The sequence below is a fragment of the Cyanistes caeruleus genome, chromosome 16 (genome assembly GCF_971803275.1).
Source record: "Cyanistes caeruleus chromosome 16, bCyaCae1.hap1.1, whole genome shotgun sequence".
Taxonomy (NCBI): domain Eukaryota; kingdom Metazoa; phylum Chordata; class Aves; order Passeriformes; family Paridae; genus Cyanistes; species Cyanistes caeruleus.
The window spans coordinates 3360077-3380172 of record NC_141716.1 but is presented as its reverse complement, the minus strand read 5'-3'; the positions used below and the strand labels follow the sequence as shown (position 1 = coordinate 3380172).

At 47.2% G+C, this 20096-nt stretch overlaps 1 protein-coding gene across 1 annotated transcript; it reads left to right on the top strand.

Moving 5' to 3' along the window:
• The first annotated feature begins 13 nt into the window (after positions 1-13).
• APCDD1L (APC down-regulated 1 like) lies at positions 14-17545 on the top strand. The gene is made up of 4 exons (XM_086852985.1): positions 14-98; positions 11548-11659; positions 12390-12948; positions 15441-17545. Exons 1-4 carry the CDS (start codon positions 62-64, stop codon positions 16203-16205), a joined length of 1473 nt encoding a protein of 490 aa, XP_086709111.1. The 5' UTR covers positions 14-61; the 3' UTR covers positions 16206-17545.
• The last annotated feature ends 2551 nt before the right edge of the window (positions 17546-20096 follow it).

Below are 20096 nucleotides of genomic sequence, written 5' to 3'. Positions count from 1 at the left end.
CCGCTGAGCTCCGCGGGCACCGGCGGCGATCGCGCCTCTGCCGGGACACAGAGCGGGCACCATGGTCCGGTGCTGGTGGCTCGCAGGGCTGCTCGTAGGTAGGTGCTACCGGCGGCTGGTGCCGTCCCGCGGCGAGAGGACGGGAGGGCGAGCGGGTGGCGGAGTCGGGGTCGTACCCTCATGAGGCTCCCCGTCATCTCCCTCACCCCTGCGGGCACAGCGAAGGGGCAGGAGCGCGCAGGAGGGTGCAAGGAGTTGGACTGCAGCGGGACTGACTTCATGGGGAGTGCAGGGGGACGGAGAGGACTGTGCAAGAAGTGTGCGAGGAGAGCGCGGGGGGCTGGGGAGGAGGATGCAGGAAAGTGCAAGGGGAGTGCAAGAGGGTGCAAAGTAGCGGCGAGGAGGGGGCAAGGAAGTCGCACGGCGGGTCGCAGTGGGGCCGGCGCCGGGACGGGGATACCGGGGTGCCCCCGCCCGGGCATGAGGCACCTGGCGCCCGGAGCTCCCCGCTCGCCGCTCCCTGCCCGGGTCACCCTCGGTGCCCCCCCGGCCCGGGCAGGGTTTCCCTCAGCCTCGGTGCCCGCCCGGCCCGGACAAGGTTTCCCTCAGCCGCGGTGCCCGCCCGGCCCGGGCAGGGTTTCCCTCAGCCTCGGTGCCCCCCCGGCCCGGACAGGGTTTCCCTCAGCCGCGGTGCCCGCCCGGCCCGGACAGGGTTTCCCCGCCGTGCGCCCGCGGCCGCCGCTCTCTGGGGCAGGGACGGGCGGGGAGCGTCCCGATGGGACCCCGGAGACCCCGGTTGCTGCCTCCGAGCTGTGGAGCCGGGAGCGGGGACAGTACTCCTGAAGCCTTTTCCGAGTGAGCGCCGTGCGGGGATGCCAGAAGGGCTGGCGGTCCGGTGCTGAGCTGCCCGGGGAGGTGCTGGGCTGGGGCTCAGCCTCTGCCTCCTACCCGAGGCTCCCGGAGTGGTTGGGGTCGCTGCCCCCTCCCCAGAGGCCGACGAGCATCCATCCCCTTTGCCGCCGCAACTCGGTTCCTGTCCCGAGTGTGGTGCACTGGGAGCATCGAGCAGAGTTTAGCTGCAGGAAGGGCTTAGACGTGATTTTCACTGGAGTTGGGAATTCTCCCTGGGAGGATCCAGCACCTGCCCTGGCAAGGGACAACCTCACAAGTAGCCTTCTGCTCCAGGGATGTGACACTGAGCCCCAGCTGTGCAGAAAGGCTCTCGGAGCAGCTCAAGCTGCATCCTTGCGGCTCCCTTTCAGAAAGGCATCTTTCAACCCCACGGTTCTTGGAGCAGTTTCAGAAGAAAAGGTTCTGGCTTAAGAGACCATGTGGGAGAACAAAGGCAACTGTGCTATGAGAAAAACACATGATTATTTCTGTTTACAACAAGCAACAGAGTCTGGGGGACACTCCTCCATCCTCAGACAGTGTTTTCCTAGGAAATGCATAGAAGACCCTTGGATGAGACTCCTGAGCAGAAGGGACAGGTGAAAGGAAGAGTTGGGACAGTGTCCCTGAGGGCCCTGTGCAGCCAGGACACTAAAAATACAGGCACCTGGTTCCTACTGCTCTTTCTATCACTTAGTTCATTCATCTGAGCTTTTGGGCAGCAAACCACACTGGCTTGCCACTCCAGGTCAGGGCTTGGTGATCAAGGCAAGGGAACCATGTAGTGACAGCTATTGGACATTACTTGTATTAAGTGTAAAGGACCAGACTATAGACAGAAATCTCTGAGCACGGCACTTCTGTAGAGTTACTTTCCTGTTCTCCTTCTGTGGGATCTTTGTCGTGTGCTGTTTGCAAAATAAAGCTGAGAAATATGAATTCTCTAAGTATCTTATTAGCTCAAGTTGCTCTGCTCAGGGATCTGTTATACTGCATTGTGTAAGTTTACTCACTGAAGTCTAATTAGAATAATTCTTTCTTAAAACCTCATGCAGTTTCTCTTAGTCCAGTCTAACCTAAACTCACCGCTTCTTGCTTCTGATATCAGTGAGAGAATTTCCAGTGCTTTCAGTAAGAACAGAAACTGAACCTCAAAATAACTGTTTGAATACGTAAGTCAGGCCCAGAACTCATTAAAATCAAAGCAAGCTTTGCTCACTGTGAGCAAGACTGGAATTCTGCATTTTGCATAAGGCTGAACATTAGCATGAGCATGACACCAATGCATAATTAGTTGAAAAACCACTTTAGTTAGGTAACTAGATCTGACTTTGGAGTCTCCTCCAGAAAAGTATCACTCATTCCTGGAAATGTCCCCAGAGACTTGCTGAGTTTTACCTAAGCTTTCATTACCGTCTACATTCCAATAACATCGTGCTGATATGTTTCATGTGTAGCTTCTCCTACATGATTTAACATAAATGATCTGTTCTTTCTTTCAGTGTTTATTTTTAAGTTTGAAAGTGACAGTGTTGAGGTAAGATAAGATCACCAGTTGCATTCAGTTAAGAGATTAGCAAGAGAATCCCATAAGTGATAGAACAACATTCAGCATGGAGATGTATGTCTATTTACACAATAATATATCTGTTCTTACTATTAAAACAACATAATTGTCTTTGGTTCAAATATTTATTTGGGTAATGTTTACTTAGCTAATTTTTTTTTACCAAGTTGGTGGTTTTTATTCTTCATTTCTCAAGCTGGCCAAAAAAAATCAACAACTAATGTGCTATGCTGGATCGTGTGATATGACTCTATTTGTTTTTTCAATAATTACAGGGTTAGCCACGTTTCAAAGTATATGGATATAGATAAAAACAGGGCTGAGATGTAAAAACAGCACAAGTGAAAAAAATATTGTGCGGTTTCTATATTTTCCCCACAAGCACAAATTGTTGAGTAAGGAGATTTTCAAAAGCCAGAAATTGCTGTGAAGAAAACCAAAGCTGGAATCCAGTGCTAGGGGAGGCTGCATCTGGCAGAACAAAGTTTGGAAAGAGGTTTTGCTTTCAGTGGGATCCTGTGTTTCCCCACAACAGAGCATATGTCATCTATAAAGACAACGCTTTCATGGGTGAGATACAATCACTGCTAAAATCAACCTCAAAATTAGGAAGCACCTATACAATGCTCTTACACAAGTGCTTTGGTTTTCTTACTCATTTGCTGAGGAAGATAAAGGTATGAAAGAAGAGAAACTTCCTGATTTTAAGATGGTCTATCTCAGATATAATAATCCCAAAAAACTGACAGTGAGAACGTGAGAATTTCAATGTGTAACCCTTCTTCTGTAGGCTAAGAGTGCTGCCAGAAACTGAAAATATGATTCATAGAACAGCTCCTTCCCTTGCCATTTTAAATTGTGTAAGATCTGAGGGGTTAGTAAACTGTAATCTGTGGGATTTTTTTCTTTAAGGAGTTTAAAGGTCTCCTGGTTTAAAATGCATAATTAGAAAAGTTCTGTGTCTGTGTCTTAGAAAAGAAGCTCTGATATCTATTTGAAATTCCAGAACTTCAGGGTGTTAAGTGGTAAGAGGGTTGAAATCCATCATTATTTTTGAGTTTTAGCAGGGTGATGGTGTGATAATTGTGGCTTTCATAGTGGTGTTTTCTCATTTTCAGTGAATAGCTTATTGAATCATCATGGTTTGAATGCAGCTTAAATGGAATATTGCAAAGAAGCTCAGCTCCTGTGGCACTGTTAGGCAGATATTTGGATTGGTGCAACAACAGCTCTCTAGTTAGATCTGGTGTGAGGGGATGTAAATTAACAGAAGTCTCACCACAGAGTGCTTGAAGATATTTGCTTGAGTTTAGATTTTAAAGTAATGCTTTAAACTTGAGTGTTTGTCAAGCACTGAAAAAGTCCCCCATGGTTTCTCCTGGGTTAATAAGAAACACTGACAAATGTGTGACATTTTGGCCTTGTTTAACTCCAAGACTGTGGTCTTTGGAAACAGCTTTCTCCTGGCACTCTGGGATCAATGTATACACCAAGCTCCCCACTGAGACAATTGGATTCACCGTGTTCACACTCTCACTAAATCCACAAGTGCTGGACACGGCAGGTTATGGCTTGGCTCTCCCCTGTTGGTACAAAAACACAATGACATGTTATTTTTAAAGCTTTTCAGAGAAAAAAAAAAAATCATTTTTCCTAGTTAGGCTGCCTGGTAAAGACAGATGAAAATATAAATGGCAGCAAGGTTTTGCTGCAGAAAAGCTCCCAGTGTTTCTTAGTTTTGAGCACAAGTCCTGTTATTCGATTATGCAGCACGTAGGTTGAATGTCAGCTTTGATTTTAGCATCTGTCGGCAGAGCTTAGGAAAACTGGAACACATCAAATCTTGGCTAATGTGGACAGGCAAAACAGTAGACTGAAATTTCAGGCTATCTAGAAACCACACCCAGACCCCAAAACACATGTTAGAAGTAACTTTAGTTCTGTGCTCCAGCTGAACAAGTAACCTTTTTCTGTGGTCACTTGTGACTCTAAGTTAAACATGTGTCTGTTGCTAGTGTGAGCTCTGGTTCAATTTCCCTCCTTTCTGCAGAGATTTTTTCCTGAGGATACCTTCTGCTACAGCTGCTTTTAAATGTCCTTCTCATCCTTGGCTTTGCAGGAGCCAAGTAGCCTCAGAATATTAGATCCTATTAGATCCTATTTTTATTACTATAAACAGTATCCTTGCAGCAGCGCCAAGAGTCCTGTTGTGTTAGGTGCTAAATAAAGAGAGAACAAAAGGATTGTTCTTGCTTTAGTGGGTTTATAACCTAATTTCCTGGACTTAGATTTTCAACAGTGAGTACTTGACATGGCAGGGACCTGCTGGGATTCCCAGCTGTGTCCAGCAGTTTAGTACCTAGTGCAGTCACTTAGGTCTCTACATCCCTAAATGCCTTTGTGCATCCAGCCCTTGTTTCTAGTCTCATGAAGGCCAGAGCAGGGCAGTGAACAATGTGCTTACACAGGAGAGCAGCTGTCCCCTGTGGGAGCAGGGAACTGGGACGGCTCCATGGCAGTGGGAGACTGAAAGGCCACTCAGATTATCCTGCCAGCTCCCTGCCAAAAGCGGGTTGTTCCCTGCTGAACTAATGCTTTGCTCAATCCCTCAAAATCCTGCCAAGCAAGTGGACTTACATTGCCTACTACATTGTGCCTCGAGAAGTTCACCCTGCCATACCAGCCACATGTTTTTCCTCTCTTCATTCATTCCCAACAGAATCTTTTTATTCACTGCAAGGAATTCCTTCCTTTCCTTGGTGTTTGTGCTTTGTGAATATTTATAGGCTGTTATCATATCCATCTTGCTCAGCCAGGCTATATGTACTCTGCTCTTTTAATCTTCTTTTGTAACTCAATCTCTCCCACCCCCTCATCATTTTTTTGTTGTTCTACTCTCAACTCTCGCCAGTTCCAGTTGCTCATTTTGCTTTGGGTAAACGCTGTACTTATGTTAATATTATGTGGTGGGTGGTCCTCTCTGCACTCTTGGTCCATGTGAGTGATTTAGACATTTGAAATGAGGTTGACATTTTATAGCCAAGCCATGGCTGATTACTGGTTCTGCTCTTCAAAGCACTCCAGGAAAAAATATGCTTAGCCATCACTATTAAAAATGGCCACGATAGCCACTAATAAAATATCTGTGCAGGGGTTCAGGGACATTGCCAAAACCTTCATGGGTGCTCTATATATTCAAATCAACAGTGTGACATTAATTTCACAACCATATTCTGTTTTTTCTGTTGGCTTTCCAACTCATCTCAATTAAGGAATATAGATGTAATATTTGCCATTTGGTAAGAATGTGAATTCTGGTTAGAATTTAACTGAGTCATGATAGTATTCCCAGGGTATTGTTCAGCTTCAAACTGAATTGTCTTGCTTTTGTTTTGGAAAACAAATGCTTTCCCCCATGTGCTCTCCCCAGCCTCTCATTGTTTAGGCACACAGGGAGTTAGAGATCTCACTGTGGTCTCACCTATCTCACCAAACTGAAATTCAAACTTTCAGCAGGTCTCAAGTGAAAAAGCTCTAATACCACCTTTCTTCCCTTTGTTTTCTTTTGGGTTTTGGTTACATAGATACCTCTGCCAAACTTACATGGCAGTACTGATCAGAGTTTAACACAAGTCATGATGTGACTTAACAAGTCAACATGTTAATGGTGTGAGTTCTCAGATTTTGGCTCACAGCAGGATCCTGTTCTCAGCCCTCTTGCCCTCTCTCCTGCCCCTGGCTGGGCTGCCCAGTGCAGGGCTGGCACAGGACGGGCTCTGAACTAAAGGCCAGCTATCCCTGAGCTGACCACAGTGGCTGGGCCAGCTGGGGCCATTGGGCTGCATGGAATTGCTGCTCTGTTCTCCAGTAAATCTTTTGACACTGGCCAGTTCAGCTGTAGAAAAAACATAGACTTGTCTGAGTCTGTGCAGCATCTGGGGGTGAGAGAGAGGGACATAAAGTGAAATGGCTCCTGTCTGTCAGGACAGCAAGGATGTCGTGAGCAGAGCTCTGTTGTGTAACCTAAGAGTGGTGTTTTGGTGAGTATGAACTGCAGGAGAGCTCTTGGGAGGGTGGACTCACATCTGGTTCTTGTGCTTTGGTTTGTCATCACAAGTCCTCTGTGCCAGCTTTTACATGTCCTGCTTAGTTCACCCAATTTGAGAATATTATGATCTGTAAGGTCCCTTCCAACCCAAACCATTCCCCTATCCCATTTCTCCTTCTTTCCTCAAATGGAGTGTTTACTGTCAGTTTATGGGGATGGGCATCTTCTGAATAAGGTGCTGAGGGGACCTTTCCTATTTACAAATTCCTGTAAAACTGGGATCAAGCCCTTGAATCCCATTTACAGTGTTAGGCTTGGTTGTCTTTGGGGTAAACAGAGAGAGAGACAGTTTTAAGAAGCTGTTTTATTTAAATGCAGTTTATACTGAAGAAGATGTTTGAGGTACTTCTCCTTCCTCCCCTTCCCTACCACAAATCCCATCTGTCATGTCATCTGTCTCTGGACATGACACTTAACAAGAAAAATACATGATTCCGTGATTCCAAGAGCAAAATATTTACTTCTCTAAGTGCCTTAAAACCTCCAGGCAACTCACCACAAGCCCTTCACTATTTTAATTGTGGATATGAGACAGATCAGGCAGTGTTCACAGCCTTAGCACAAAGACAGGCTAAAACCATAGAATGGGATGTCTGAACTCGTTTGCCATTGTGCTAAAAGTATGTGGTGAAAGTATGTTTTGAAAACTTCTCTAAAATCCTAAGCTACTTGTGACTTTTGAGTCAGCCGAGTTTCCTCTCAGGATCTGCAGGATTTCATGTATGATTATGCTCAGCTGTGCAGAGGAAACTCAAGGTGATGCTCTGCAAGGATAGTTCGTGGGCAATAGAGTTACTGTGCCAGCCCTGAAGGCATAACTTAGAAACATTTAGTGAATTCAAAGCATTTTATGAATATCATGAACTGAGCACCAGACTGGTGAAACAGCTAAATTTGAATATACCCATTTTACAGACAAATAAGAGAAGGGATAAATAATAGAAATACTTTTCCAGAAACCAAACAGTGCTCCAGTGAAAGCACTGGCATTCTCCCTCAACCACTTGACCACATTCTGGCTTCAGTTCAGGGAGGCATTACTAATCAGGAAAAATGCTCATGCACTGGCTTAATTTCAAGCACATGCTTAAGTTTCACTGAAACCAATTAGACTTAAGCATGTGCTTAATTCCTGTCCTAAACTGTGTTCAGTTTGCATATAGGCAAATGCAAGGTTCTGCTGTGATACAACTTTCCATCCCCAGTGGGTTATATTTAAATTTTATAACTTTATAATATTATAATATAAAATTTATCTCTTCCCACAGAGCTATTCTCTTCGGAACGCCTTTTTCTGAGTGAATTAAAAGCACCACTAACTTAATCTTCACACAAATGCAAGAAAAATTGATTTGCTAAATACAACTGGGTTTTTTTGCTTTTAAAAGAATGCTTATTCCTTTAGTGGCTAACCCAAAATCCATTCTGTGTGCTCTCAGGAGAGAAAAATGCTAAAGAAACACTGTTTTCCTGTGTTAATGAAGTTTGTGTGGAAAAGTATAATTTAGTTATGCAAAATATATTGATACATTTCTTATAGTCTATTTCTTTCTAGTCTGAACATTCCTCAGAAAATATCAAAGGTTTTATGTCATCTCTAAATGAAGAAATGTGTAATGCTCCATGACTTCAGGCCCTGATCTTATCCCTGTGAATGGGTGACTAACTGCAGCATTAGAATTATAAATGGAAATGCTAAATTCTGGCCATAGGAGGCAAAAACATGTAACAGATTAAACATTCTAGCTCTGGAGAAGACCTGATCCACAGTAACTAATTTGTTGCAAACTGTAATATAGGCATTTTCTCCTCCATTTATGAAGAAACAGATGTGTGACTCAACTTTGCTTTTTTCCAGAGTCAATCTGCTTGGGGGAGCACAAACAGGATTTGTTTCCAAGGAGGAATATGACAGCATTTCTGTCTTGGTTGATGTTTTTTTCCTTTAGAAGTGAGAAGTGGCTCTGCATCTGGAGCACACAGCACATGTGTTTCCAGGCTTGGCCATTGCCTTGGAATCTTTCACCTTAATTTTACCAACAATTTACTGTGAGGAGAATTTGAGAATTTCCAGTTCTACCATTCTTATCATTTGATTCAATTTGATCTGATTTTCCTGAAAGTGGTTTATACAAATGAGGGATGGAATCGTTGGTCAGCAGTTGCTGCTGGTGCTGTTTGCTCAAGGCTTGATCTGGTTTGTGCTGATTGCCATGACAAACAGCTCCTGGCTCTGCCACTTCTGCCTGCCTGCTTGTGCAGCCCTCTCGCTCCAAGGCTTTGGGCCAGTCTTTGGGATGCAGCACACACTGGAAAGCTGGGAAAAGCCCCTGTTTTGTCTAAGTGCTGTGCTGGGGAGCTCTCTGGAAATGTTTGTGGTTAATTGATACAGACAGACAGCAGAGAGAGCGAGGGGAAGAGATCACAGGCATTTTTTTTATATTTTCCTATGAATGAAGGTTATTGTCTTGAAGATGAATTGTGAATAATTCCTTCCTCCTACCTGAGAACTCCGTAGAACAGTTAATTTGTGTCTCTCTTAAGACAGAAGCTGGTCTGATGCGCTTTACCAGGGGCTGAGTAACAGAGTGACATATGAATGACAGCCACTTTATGCTGCTCTTGGAAGAGAGAAGTGCTCTAACTTCAGATTTTAGGTCTGGGACTGAACTTTTCCAGCTTGAAAGGATGTTGGATCTGGTGGGGCTGGAGTATTTGAGAGAGAAAAAAGCAGCCACAAAATCTGGACACAAGCCAATAGCTTTTGGTTGGAGGATGCATCCAGCTTGGAGTCTTGTGCACAATTAAGTAAGACAAAATCCCCAGGAATTCCCATCATGTCAAATATTTACATTCTGGAGGCTTTTTATTCTTTCTTTTTTTCCCCTTTTCCCATGAAGTTTGATCCTGATTATAAAAATTCCCTTTTGTATTGAATGTGTCAAAATGCAGTGATTGCATTGCCAAAGCGTCTTTGCTCCCAAACAATGTAGACTTATTAGTGTTTCTGCCAAGAGTAGCACGAAGGGTTCAGTGAGATATTGAAGCTTCTGCTGCAATAAACACACAGAGCTCAGTTTGTGAGTTGACTGGGTTATATTGTGTATATTTTATAGCTGCATTCTGTGTATCTATAGACTGCATTGATACCTCTGGAGTCTTTCTGTGGTTATGGGCAAGAGCAAATCTGACCCTTATGACCATTATCACCTCTAATACAAATACAGTTATTTCTTAGTTTACTGTATTCTCTAGGATAATAATTTTGTATTTTTTTGAAGTGTGTCTCAGTTTGGACTGCCCTTGTTCTGATGACTCTTCAGTATTTAGGCCTCTTAGGGCAGTCAAATGAATCTTGGCATATTCTGTATGTGAGTTAAAAAAAGCTCTGGGAGTAGGGAGCACACAGGACCACAGAGCAAAGTCATGGCAGGGCTGGGATGAGGATACAGATCCCCAGCTCCTAATGGCTCTCCTAAATAGGCACCCATGGGGTACCTTACACATGCTGCAGCTGCCAAATTAGAGGTTTAACTAATAGCAGTGGGTTTTATCATCCCATAGTTTTCCATTTTCACATGAAGAATCACAGGCACTGCATTTTAGGAATCATGTGTGCAGGCAATTGTGAAGGGGTTGGCTGTGCCTGCTCACCTCACCCAGCCCTCAAGGATGGTAAGAGCAGTGCAGTTGTGAATCTGCTCCCAGAAGAGCCCTGAACTCTAATAATGTGTCTTTGCAGCTGTTTCATGCACTCCAGTGCAGGGTGAGGTACCAGAAAATGCAAGGCTGGTTTCCCTGGCCTTTGGGAGCTGCTCTTCTGCTTCACTGGGGGCTTCCATGTGTTTATTCCTTTTGTGTGCTTAAGGCTTTGTGTGCTTAAGTCTACACAAATACACTTCAAGTGACTTGTAAAACCTTCACAAATGGCAGCACCATAGTGAAGTGACTGAATTTGTCCATCAGATAAAGGTCTGAAGTTGTTGAGTAGAAATCCCTCTCCTTTTAGAGGGGATTTAGTGGGGCTCCCTCTCCAGGAGCCTCTGACTTGCACAGCAGACATTTAATTACCAAATTCCCACTTGGCTTGGTCCAGAACTTGTGTATCGTGACTCTGTGTCTTCATCTCCTTGACTGTGGCACGGGGTGTGCAAACCTTTCACATCCTCATTCTGCGGGAAGGTCACACATAGGTGTTGGATCTTTTGTTCAGCTGATAGGCAGGCTGGAAAGCAACCTGTGTCCTAACATTGGTATGGAGTGAATAAAAGTTGGCTTCAAAATGTCCAGCACACTCCTGGGTAAAATTCAAAGTACAGCTGGAGCAAACGAACTCCATCTGGGCTCATAAAGCCCTGGCTGGGCTGAGCTCTACTGGGACCAGGGTCAGTTGTACCACAGAGAATCAGTGGGGTTTCCAAGAGGAGCTTTACCAAGAGCTCATTCCCATGAAGAGGGAAATCCCCAGTTTCTTAGAGAAGCAAGCCCGTAATGAGCGCCACAGAGTGCTTAAGTAAAGAGTGAATAATGTATAGGGATATATGTGCATATATGTGTGTGCATGCAAAGGTCTTCAGGATTTAGCTGAGTGTTCACACATTCCCTAAGCCAATAACATCCGTTGTTATGGGAAATGAGGTAAGTGACAGAATTACTGTCCTTATGGCGGGCGACAGGCGAGGCCAGCGTTCCCATGCTGTAATTCCCCGTTCCAGCCACTGCCTCGACAATAGCATGAGAGGGGGAGAACACGAACAAAGAGCGCTCGGTTTTATTTGAAGATTTCATCTAAAAACCAGTTGGATTCAGATGAAACTCAAGTCGGAAAACTTGAGTGAAGTACAAAACCCCGCACCCTTAGCTAAGAGTCTGCTGCTGAGCGAGCCCGCCCGGGGTCCGTTCATTTTGCGGGGGTTCGGCGATGCCGGGGGTTGGCGCCGCGCTCCCCGCGGGCTGACCCCGCTCCCCTCGTGTCCCGCAGCCTGCGCGGCCGCGGAGCCGCACTGCCGCCAGCAGCTGCGCCACCTGCAGGACAGCGCCGGGATCGCCGCGCGGCTGCCGCCCCGCCTGGAGGGGCGCTGGGTCTCCACCGGGTAAGGCACCCCAAACCCCGGCCAAGGCACCCCAAACCCCGGGCAAGGCACCCCAAACCCCTGGTAAGGTACCCCCAGGCCCTGGGAATGTGGCCCTCTCCCATGACAATGCGGCCCTAAAAGCACGGGGAAGACATCCCGTACCATGGGGAGGTACATCCACCTCAACGCGCCCCAGATCCCCGGGAACTCGCCCTTAATACCACGGGTAAGCTATCTCGTTTTCCTGGGAAGGCACCCTCATCCCCTGGGAATGCATCCCCAGACCCCCGGAGGACCTCAGAATGGACCCCAAGAGGCTCCAGCCCCTCAGCACAGCCCCTGCCCACCCCCGGCACAGCAAACTGTCAGGCAACAAGAAGAGGGTTTCCTTCTCCCCGTCCCCAAGCCCTCATTCCCATCTGGAGGAGGGCTGGGACTCCCAGCTATCCCTAGAGCCTCCTGCTGCTTTCCCATCGGGATGCAGCTCGAATGGGCAGATCAGCCCTGGTTCCTGGTGCCCTCCGCACTCCTCCCTGTGGGTGTGTGTGAAGTGTAAGATCCTCTGTCCATCACTCTCACTGTTGGGTAGCAGATGCCCAGATTATGAAATCACCCAAGGGCGGTCACCATGTGTGGGATGCTCTTGCCCAGGAAGCTGCTCCCACCTCTGCCCTCCCCTCTCCTCCCGCACCCGGCTGTCCTGGGAGCGATTTCTCCCCGTTCTGGCTCAGCACTGCCTTCCCCACAGGTGTGAGGTGCGGCCGGGCCCCGAGTTCCTGACCCGATCCTACCTGTTCTACACCAACCGGCTCTTCAAGGCTCTCCAGTTCTACTACTGGGACCCGTCCTGCCGCGACCCCTCCTACTCGCTGGTCATCAAGGGCAAGCTCCGGCTGCGCCAGGCCTCCTGGATCACCCGCGGGGCCACCGAGGCCGACTACCACCTCCACAAAGTGGGCATCGTGTTCCACAGCCAGAAGGCCATGCGGGAGGTGGCCTCGTGGATCAACCAGACCTCTGGCGAGGGCTGCCGCGGGTTCCTGCCCCCAGGGCGCTCCTGGGCGCCCGGAGCCCTGTACGAGGTGCTGAGCGCCAGGACGGAGCGCGACTGCACCGCGGCCCTGGGCTTCGCCATGCACGAGCTGAGCCTGGTGCGTGTGGAGAGGCACTTCCAGCCCCTGCAGCAGCCGCAGCAGAGCGGGAGCCGGCTGGTGGAGGAGCTGTACCTGGGGGACATCCACACGGACTGGGGGGAGAGGCTGCATTACCGCCCCACCGGCTACCAGCGCCCCATGCAGAACGCCCTGGTAAGGATGAGGCTTTTGCACGGTCCCCTCACTGCATCAGGGCTTTGCCAGCAATTCCCTGACTGTCCAAGTAGCGCCTTGCAGCACTTGGCCCCCTCAGCCCTAAGGACGCGCGGGTGAGGTGGTGCGGGGCTGCAGGGCTGGGATCCCGGGTGCTCCGGGGAATGTTCATCCTGTGCCTTCCTGAGACTGCAGGACCAGGGTGGGTGAACGCTCAGCAAAACCAGCATGGGAAACAAGCCTGCATGGGACAGCTTTTGTTTGGCCATCTTTTTCTAGGAAACGCAGTTTCCTTGTTTCCCGCACCAAAGTCAGTGAAGGCTTCAGGCTGTCCATTGTTAGAGCCCGTCTGCTCTGCCCTTCCTTCATCTGCCCGTCCTTCATCTGCTCTGCCCTTCCTTCATCTGCCCGTCCTTCATCTGCTCTGCCCTTCCTTCATCTGCCCGTCCTTCATCTGCTCTGCCCTTCCTTCATCTGCCCTTCCTTCATCTGCCTTGTCTTCATCGGCCCTGCCTTCATCTGCCCTGCCCTCTCCTTGCTCCTTGGGGTGTGCTCCAGGCTGAGGGGAACAAGGGATCTGCAGTTAACTCTTCAGCCCTTGGTGTAATGCCAGTAGCACAGGAACTTGTCCCCAGTACAATAATGTTATTACACAAAAATCAGACTTCCATTTTGACGTACATAAAACTGTGCAGCAGACTTGGTTGCCTTTTATTCTATTTTATTTTCTGTTTTATAGCAGCTTAGTTTGTTCCCAGGAAAGCAGCTTTCCATTTGAATCGAAACTGATCAAATCAGAAATGGTGGAGCAGTGAGATGAGGTGAAAAAACCTCTCTGAACTTTCCCAGATAGAAGGGAAATAAATGAAAATACATTATTTGGGGGCAACATTTCCCCACACCTTGAACTACACCAACTGAACTTTGAAATGCACAGAGCAACACCCCTCTCCCTCTCAAAAGTAACATTCTCAAATTGGTTAAACTTGTGTTATCTTGGGCCAAAAGCATATATCTGAGCAAAACCAGATGGTAAACATAAACACTTCTAAAAAGTTAATTTAAAACCAAACCTAAAGATACTGAAATTCACTCTCTGAATGCAGCCCTGTAATTAATCAGCCAACAGCTCTCCAATGGACCCGCACATGATGTCACCACTTGGCGATAATTAGAAGCTGCCATACATTAGAAATAACTTCACACGACTGGTTTAAGCAAGTAAGGGTTTTGGCTCCATGTCCATAGTGATAATTTTATTGGACACAGGATTTTTCTTTTTTTTTTAAATTTTTTTGAAAAATTTTATTTTCTGTGAACTGACATCCATTTGCCTGTGCTAGTAAGTTAGACAGCTATGTCAGGAATTATTTTTTAACTCTCTTTATAAAAATATCACTCTTTTTCCCTTAAATTTATATCTGTTTTAAAGAAACCCATTCTCCCCAAATTACCTTTCATTATCAAAGAATTTCCTGCCTAAGGAGAGCATATATATTTGCCAACTTCTGGGATTATTTAGCCATAATATACTGTGTACTGTCAGCACTCATTACTGTGACAGTAGCAGTAAAGCAAGCTGAAAATGACTAAATTACAGTAGACTCCAATCAACTTGCATGTAAATTGCCCACCCTACAGTTAACTACTGAGTTATTTAACCTTCTTGCCTATGACAGTTCAGTAAAGATTAGCTCGTGTTCTAGAAAATTATATAATGTTCCAACCCTGCTTATTTAAAAATAAATCAGTTGTGATATATGAAGTACAAGAAAAATTTCCAGGCTACACAAAACCCCTGCTGGCACCGGATCAGGGGCAGGGCTGGTTTGACTCAGAGCTCTGCACCGGCGGGGAAGCGAAGGTCAGAGCCTCCTTTGCAGAGGGTCCTTTTCTTCTCCCGTTCTGGCTGCTGGGAAAACTCCACGTCCCCCTCCCTCCCTCCCTCCCTCCCCTCCCGGCTCATCCCGGTCCTCCCCTGGATGTGGGAACACGAGCAGGAACGGGGAGTGGGGGAGGCAGAACACCTTGGTGTGTCCTGGAGATGCTGCAGCCCCAGGAGCTCCCCGCGGCCAGGTGTCACAGCCTCCTTCATTCCAAAAACCGCGGCGTCGTTCTGTTCTGGCACCGCCCGGCATCCTCATCCTCACCACGGAGAACTGATGGGGAACACCCTGGATGTCCCGAGGGAGCGCTCCCCGTCCTGCCGGCGGCTCTGCCCTTGCCCTGGGCTCCTCCTCGGGCTGTCCTCAGCAGCCCCAGCACGGGCACAGCCCGGTGTCCTTCAGCTACCAGAATAGCAAAGAGCAGGACAGCGCTTTATCTCCCTTAATCTGCTCGGCAGCCTCTGCCAAGCTCCCCGCAGTTCCGCACCCTGCTGCGAACGAGAGGAGTCGCAGCTTTTGAAATATTCTGGAAGGGTTTTTTGGAATTTTTTTTGATTATTTTTTTTTTCCCCAGTTAGCAGAGCTGTTATTTTCTGTCTCCTGCAGCACCACGTGCATCCTTGCCCGGCGTGTGGGATTATCTCCAGGGCCGATGAGCACCATCCCCCGATCCTGCCCGCCAGAGCCGCGCTGCCCATGCAGCTCAGCGGCAGCTGGGTCAGCACCCACTGCGAGGTCCGGCCGGCCGTGCTCTTCCTCACCAGGTACTTCACATTCCACGGCAACAACCAGACCTGGGAAGGGCATTACTATCACTACTCCGACCCGCTCTGCAGGCAGCCCACGTTCACCATCTACGCCTCCGGGCACTACACGCAGGGCATCCCCTCCTCCAAGGTGCGGGGCGGCACCGAGCTGGCTTTTAAAGTCACCCAGGCTCGGGTGACACCGCTGGACCAGCTGACCGTGGTGATGCTCAACTCCTCGGAACCGGGCAGCTGTGGCTTAGCGGGCTCCTGGAGCGCCGGGGTGGAGCAGGATATAACACCCACGAACGGATGTTTGCCTCTGGGCATCAAGCTGCCCCACACCGAGTATGAACTGTTCAAAACGGAGCGGGACACGCAGGAGCGCAGCCTCCTCTACATCGGGGAGCGGCCCACGGACGGCTCCAGCCCCGACAGCCCCGACAAGCGACCCACGTCCTACCAGGCCCCTCTGATCCAGTGTGCTGCAGCCTCAGAGGAGTTCTCCAACTACATTAGTCTGAAATACGTGGGAAGAAAGGATGCTAATGGGATCAAAGCACTAAAACCTTTGCCTGTGGCCTTTTTATTGTTTATAGCACTTCTGTTTTTAAGATGGGACTAGTTATCTCTTCAGGTACAGTGCAGAATTCAGATAAATCTTGGTGCTAGCGTGATTTTTATATCCTTCAAATGAGCACATCTGGAATCAGTTTTACTCAGATTTGGAAACACTTTTTAAAAACACCCAATAGTGAATGAAGCCAAGGAGATATGCCTGACTCCACACTGTTTGTCCTGTGGCTTTATTGCCTAATCTCCCCTCTTTGCGTGCAAATTTAATGTACTGACACGGATGCACTGCACATTGCAACAGATAATTTAGCAACATGAAGGGGGAAAAAAGTGACATCAATTAAAATTGCTGCTTTGAGCTTTTGACATTGCTAAGATTTAATCAAGAGCTTGATTCAGATGTAATTCAAACATCCAAAGTGTTGGCTGCTGAGTTTCTTTGAGGTTAAGTTCCCTCCCATCACACTCCTTTTTGCTGTTCATGCAAATTTAATCTGCAGAGTCAGTCAGCAATAAACAGTCAAGTGTTCTTGAGAAGGGCACGGTTCACATGCCTCTTGCAGTTTACAGATATTTTCTGCACTTTGCCTGTGTATGTCACACACAGGGACCCACAAACAATATTTGCACTTCGAGATGCCCAGAACAGCCCTCGCAGAGGGCTCATCTTTTCCACCTGACCCTGGGCATAGATTACAGTCAATGGAAAACACTTCTGTGCACAACAGCTCCAAGCCTCAGCATTCCCTGGCTGCAGCACTGCATCCCTGCTGTGTTACCCCAGCTCTCCAGTGCAGTGCTGGCCTGGCTGTGAGACATCAGCAGTGTCCCCGTGTCACTGCTGCCGTGCCCAGCACAGGCACCATCACCATGCACCTTGGGAAGGGAAAGACCCCTCACCAGCCATGTATTTTCACTGCCTTTTTTTCAGTTTCTGGCACAGCAGTTGTTAATCCAGCTCTCCTCTCTAAGTGTCACTTCCAGCCTCATTCCTGTACAGATGTTTAATAAATCTGCCTCTGGTGAACAATGAGCTGAAGAGATGCTCAGATCAGACAGCACAGTCAGGTCAAACTGATTCCTCCTGACAAGCAGGACAAACTATGAAATTATATTCCCTGTCTGCTGCAGCTAAGCATCATATAACTTCCTCGAGAAGCCCTTCTCCAGCAGCTAAATCCTCTCCAAATAAGCCTATATATCTTACCCACAAAAGATATTTTGTTAAAGCAGCTATGCAATAGCCACCTTCTTAATGCTGTATTTACGAACTTGCAGCTTGTACTTAGATAAATTATGGGGTTTATAACACAAAAATACGTTGGGGGGATCTGTACATTAATAATTCAAATGAGATGCTTATTAAATGCATTACAGTTGTGACATCAATGTTGTCAGCATGTTCACATGTTCCAGGCATGATCCAATATTAGTCATGCACATAAACAGCTCTACCTAAGGGTGATACACGAAAGGGCCAGGCTTGGCTGCCTTGTCTAGGGTTCTCTCCCTAATCCCTGGAGACTTCAGCAGGCAAATCTTATTTCCAGTCTTGTTGGTTGTGCTTTGTTCCCTGCTGCTGCATGGAGATCCATGGCTCAGAGAAGGTGGTGTCTCCTTGGGGATGTTTCCATTAGGATGCTGTGAACTGGGGCAAGTCCTGGGCAGCTCAGCTGCACCTCCTGTAAGCCACACACTGGCAGAACTTTTCCTTCAGGAGTTTCCCATCACTGTGCTCACCACAGCCCAGGAAAGGCTCCAGTGGCTCCCATCAGCACAGGTACCCATTCTGCAGGACACAGATGCCCATGGCAGGAACAGGGAACAGCCTTGTGCTGCCTTTGGAACATGGGTAGAGGAGGGACAAGGCAATGTAAGGGAATTCCTGCCCTACATTTACCCCCATGAATCAGGTTTGTGTACAGATACTTTCTTTCATTTACACACCATGGAAATGAATTAAACTCAACAAGTGTCCAGGTCCTGCATGGTGTAAGAGTTCTTACAAGGGCACAGATCCTTTCCAGGTGGGGATGGGATTACCATGATGTGAAACACCATCACACACTTAGGCAATGTTAGCAACAAGCCCTGGGGAAAGCTCTGCCCTGCAGCAGCTCAGGCACCACTGGCCCCAGCAGTGCCCCACTGCTCTGCTGGCTGAACTTCCCTGTGAAACCTCATCAGGAGCCTCCTCTTCCCCCCTCTAAGTACACCTCTGAGAGGAAAAAAACCCATGAAAGAGCTATTTGCATAAATATCATAACTTTTATTGTTCTCTTCACAGTTTTTGAAGACACATTCCTAAATTACAGTTATTCTCTCTTAAGAATTTGTGCCTTTTCCCAATTTGAATTTGCCTGGCTTTGACTGCCAGTTGGTGATTCTTGTGTTGCTTTTTAAGATCAGAGAGCTGTAGTGAGCAGTATTTTCTGCCTGTGAAGGGACTAGTGCACTGTAATCAAGACAGTCTCAATTCTGGTAGAAAAACTCAGCCAACTGAGTTTTCTCTCACCCTCTCTAAGGCATTTTCACACTCCACCAGTAATTTCTGAATTTTTTTTTTTTTTTTTTGCATCCATTCCAATTACTCAGCTTCTCTTGTAGAATGTAAATATCCAAATTGCATCCAAAATTCCCAGCTCTCCCAGCTGAGACATACAGAAGGATAATCACTTACAGCTAACAGTAATTAAAAACAAGAACACATTCGTATTCATTAGGCTTTTACTCTGGGACTGCACTAGGAACGTAGATGGAGCTGTTATTCATTCTGGTCCTGGCTATGGATATTTTTGTTATATCAGTAGTGATTTTGTCCCTGTGTTCCTCAGTGCTCTGGAACCACTGAACCTGCCAGGTCCCCCAGACCCCTTCTTTGGGCATCCCCATTTCGTTGTGGTTCTCTTTGAAGTGCAGCAGCGTGTGATTGTCAGCGAACACGGAGCTCTGCAGGGCCCTGACAGACCCAGCTCCCTCTGATCCCAAAGAGAACTGAAACCCAACAGACACGATGAAAGGACTTACACCAAGCTCTGTCAGGAACATCCATCTCCTCTTCCATCCCTTTCCAGGGGGTCCCACTGTCCTGACCCACTGACCACCCCCAGCAGCAGCTCAGACACTGCCCCAGGCTCCTCCCTTGCCAACACTGATCAAAATTACTGAATTAAAAACTCTTAATTTTTAATCCTGAGCATTGCTAAGGAACGATATCACCTTTCCAGTTTTATTACATCACCCCTAGGTTTTATCTCCTATTTTTATTAACAGTTCTTACCCTATTGCAATTTTCCCTGAACTTAGTCCTCATCACCCTCTCCAAGCACTCCAGCCCACATTTTTCTTTTCCTTTGGGTTGTGCTTTCCTTATTTTCTACATTTCCCAACTCCCATTTTGAATGGATTGCTGTCTGCTTCCCTTTTTCTTATTTGTTTTATATTACTTTCCATCTAATTTTTCCTCTCATTTCATCACTGAAGCAGGATGGGCAGTTAGCCAAAGTTGTCCCCCTTCTCAATTGCAAAATTATTGTTTTTTTGGCCATTTAATACCTTTCAGTTAGAAAACTGTCAATTCTACTTCAGTTTTTCATCTAATTTCCTCTGTGCTTTCAGTTCTGATATGAAATTTGCTCAGCTATGCCCTTTTGAAGCACCAATTACATCTATTAGCAGCTCACATGGCTGTCTGCTGAGCTCCACTGCAATCAGGATCCCAACCTCAGTTCTGACATTCATTTATCTTTATCTGGCATAAACAAGACAAACACAAATAATTTCATCTTTCATGTCTAACACTGCATCAGAAGAACATGCCTAGGACATAGACCAGGAGCTTTAATCCTGACTACTGGGTTGTTTTCTACTACAAAACAAATAAATACCTTTTTACTGTCCCTGTGAAGGAAACCCAAGCCAATGTGTGCTGGAAGTTGAT

What these genes read in the sequence shown, in the direction of transcription:
- APCDD1L (XM_086852985.1), top strand. Translation starts at nt 62, where the DNA reads ATGGTCCGGTGCTGGTGGCTCGCAGGGCTGCTCGTAG. An exon ending in GCTCGCAGGGCTGCTCGTAG is followed by an intron (nt 99 to 11,547) that starts GTAGGTGCTACC and finishes CGTGTCCCGCAG; the next exon opens with CCTGCGCGGCCGCGGAGCCG. An exon ending in GGGCGCTGGGTCTCCACCGG is followed by an intron (nt 11,660 to 12,389) that starts GTAAGGCACCCC and finishes CCTTCCCCACAG; the next exon opens with GTGTGAGGTGCGGCCGGGCC.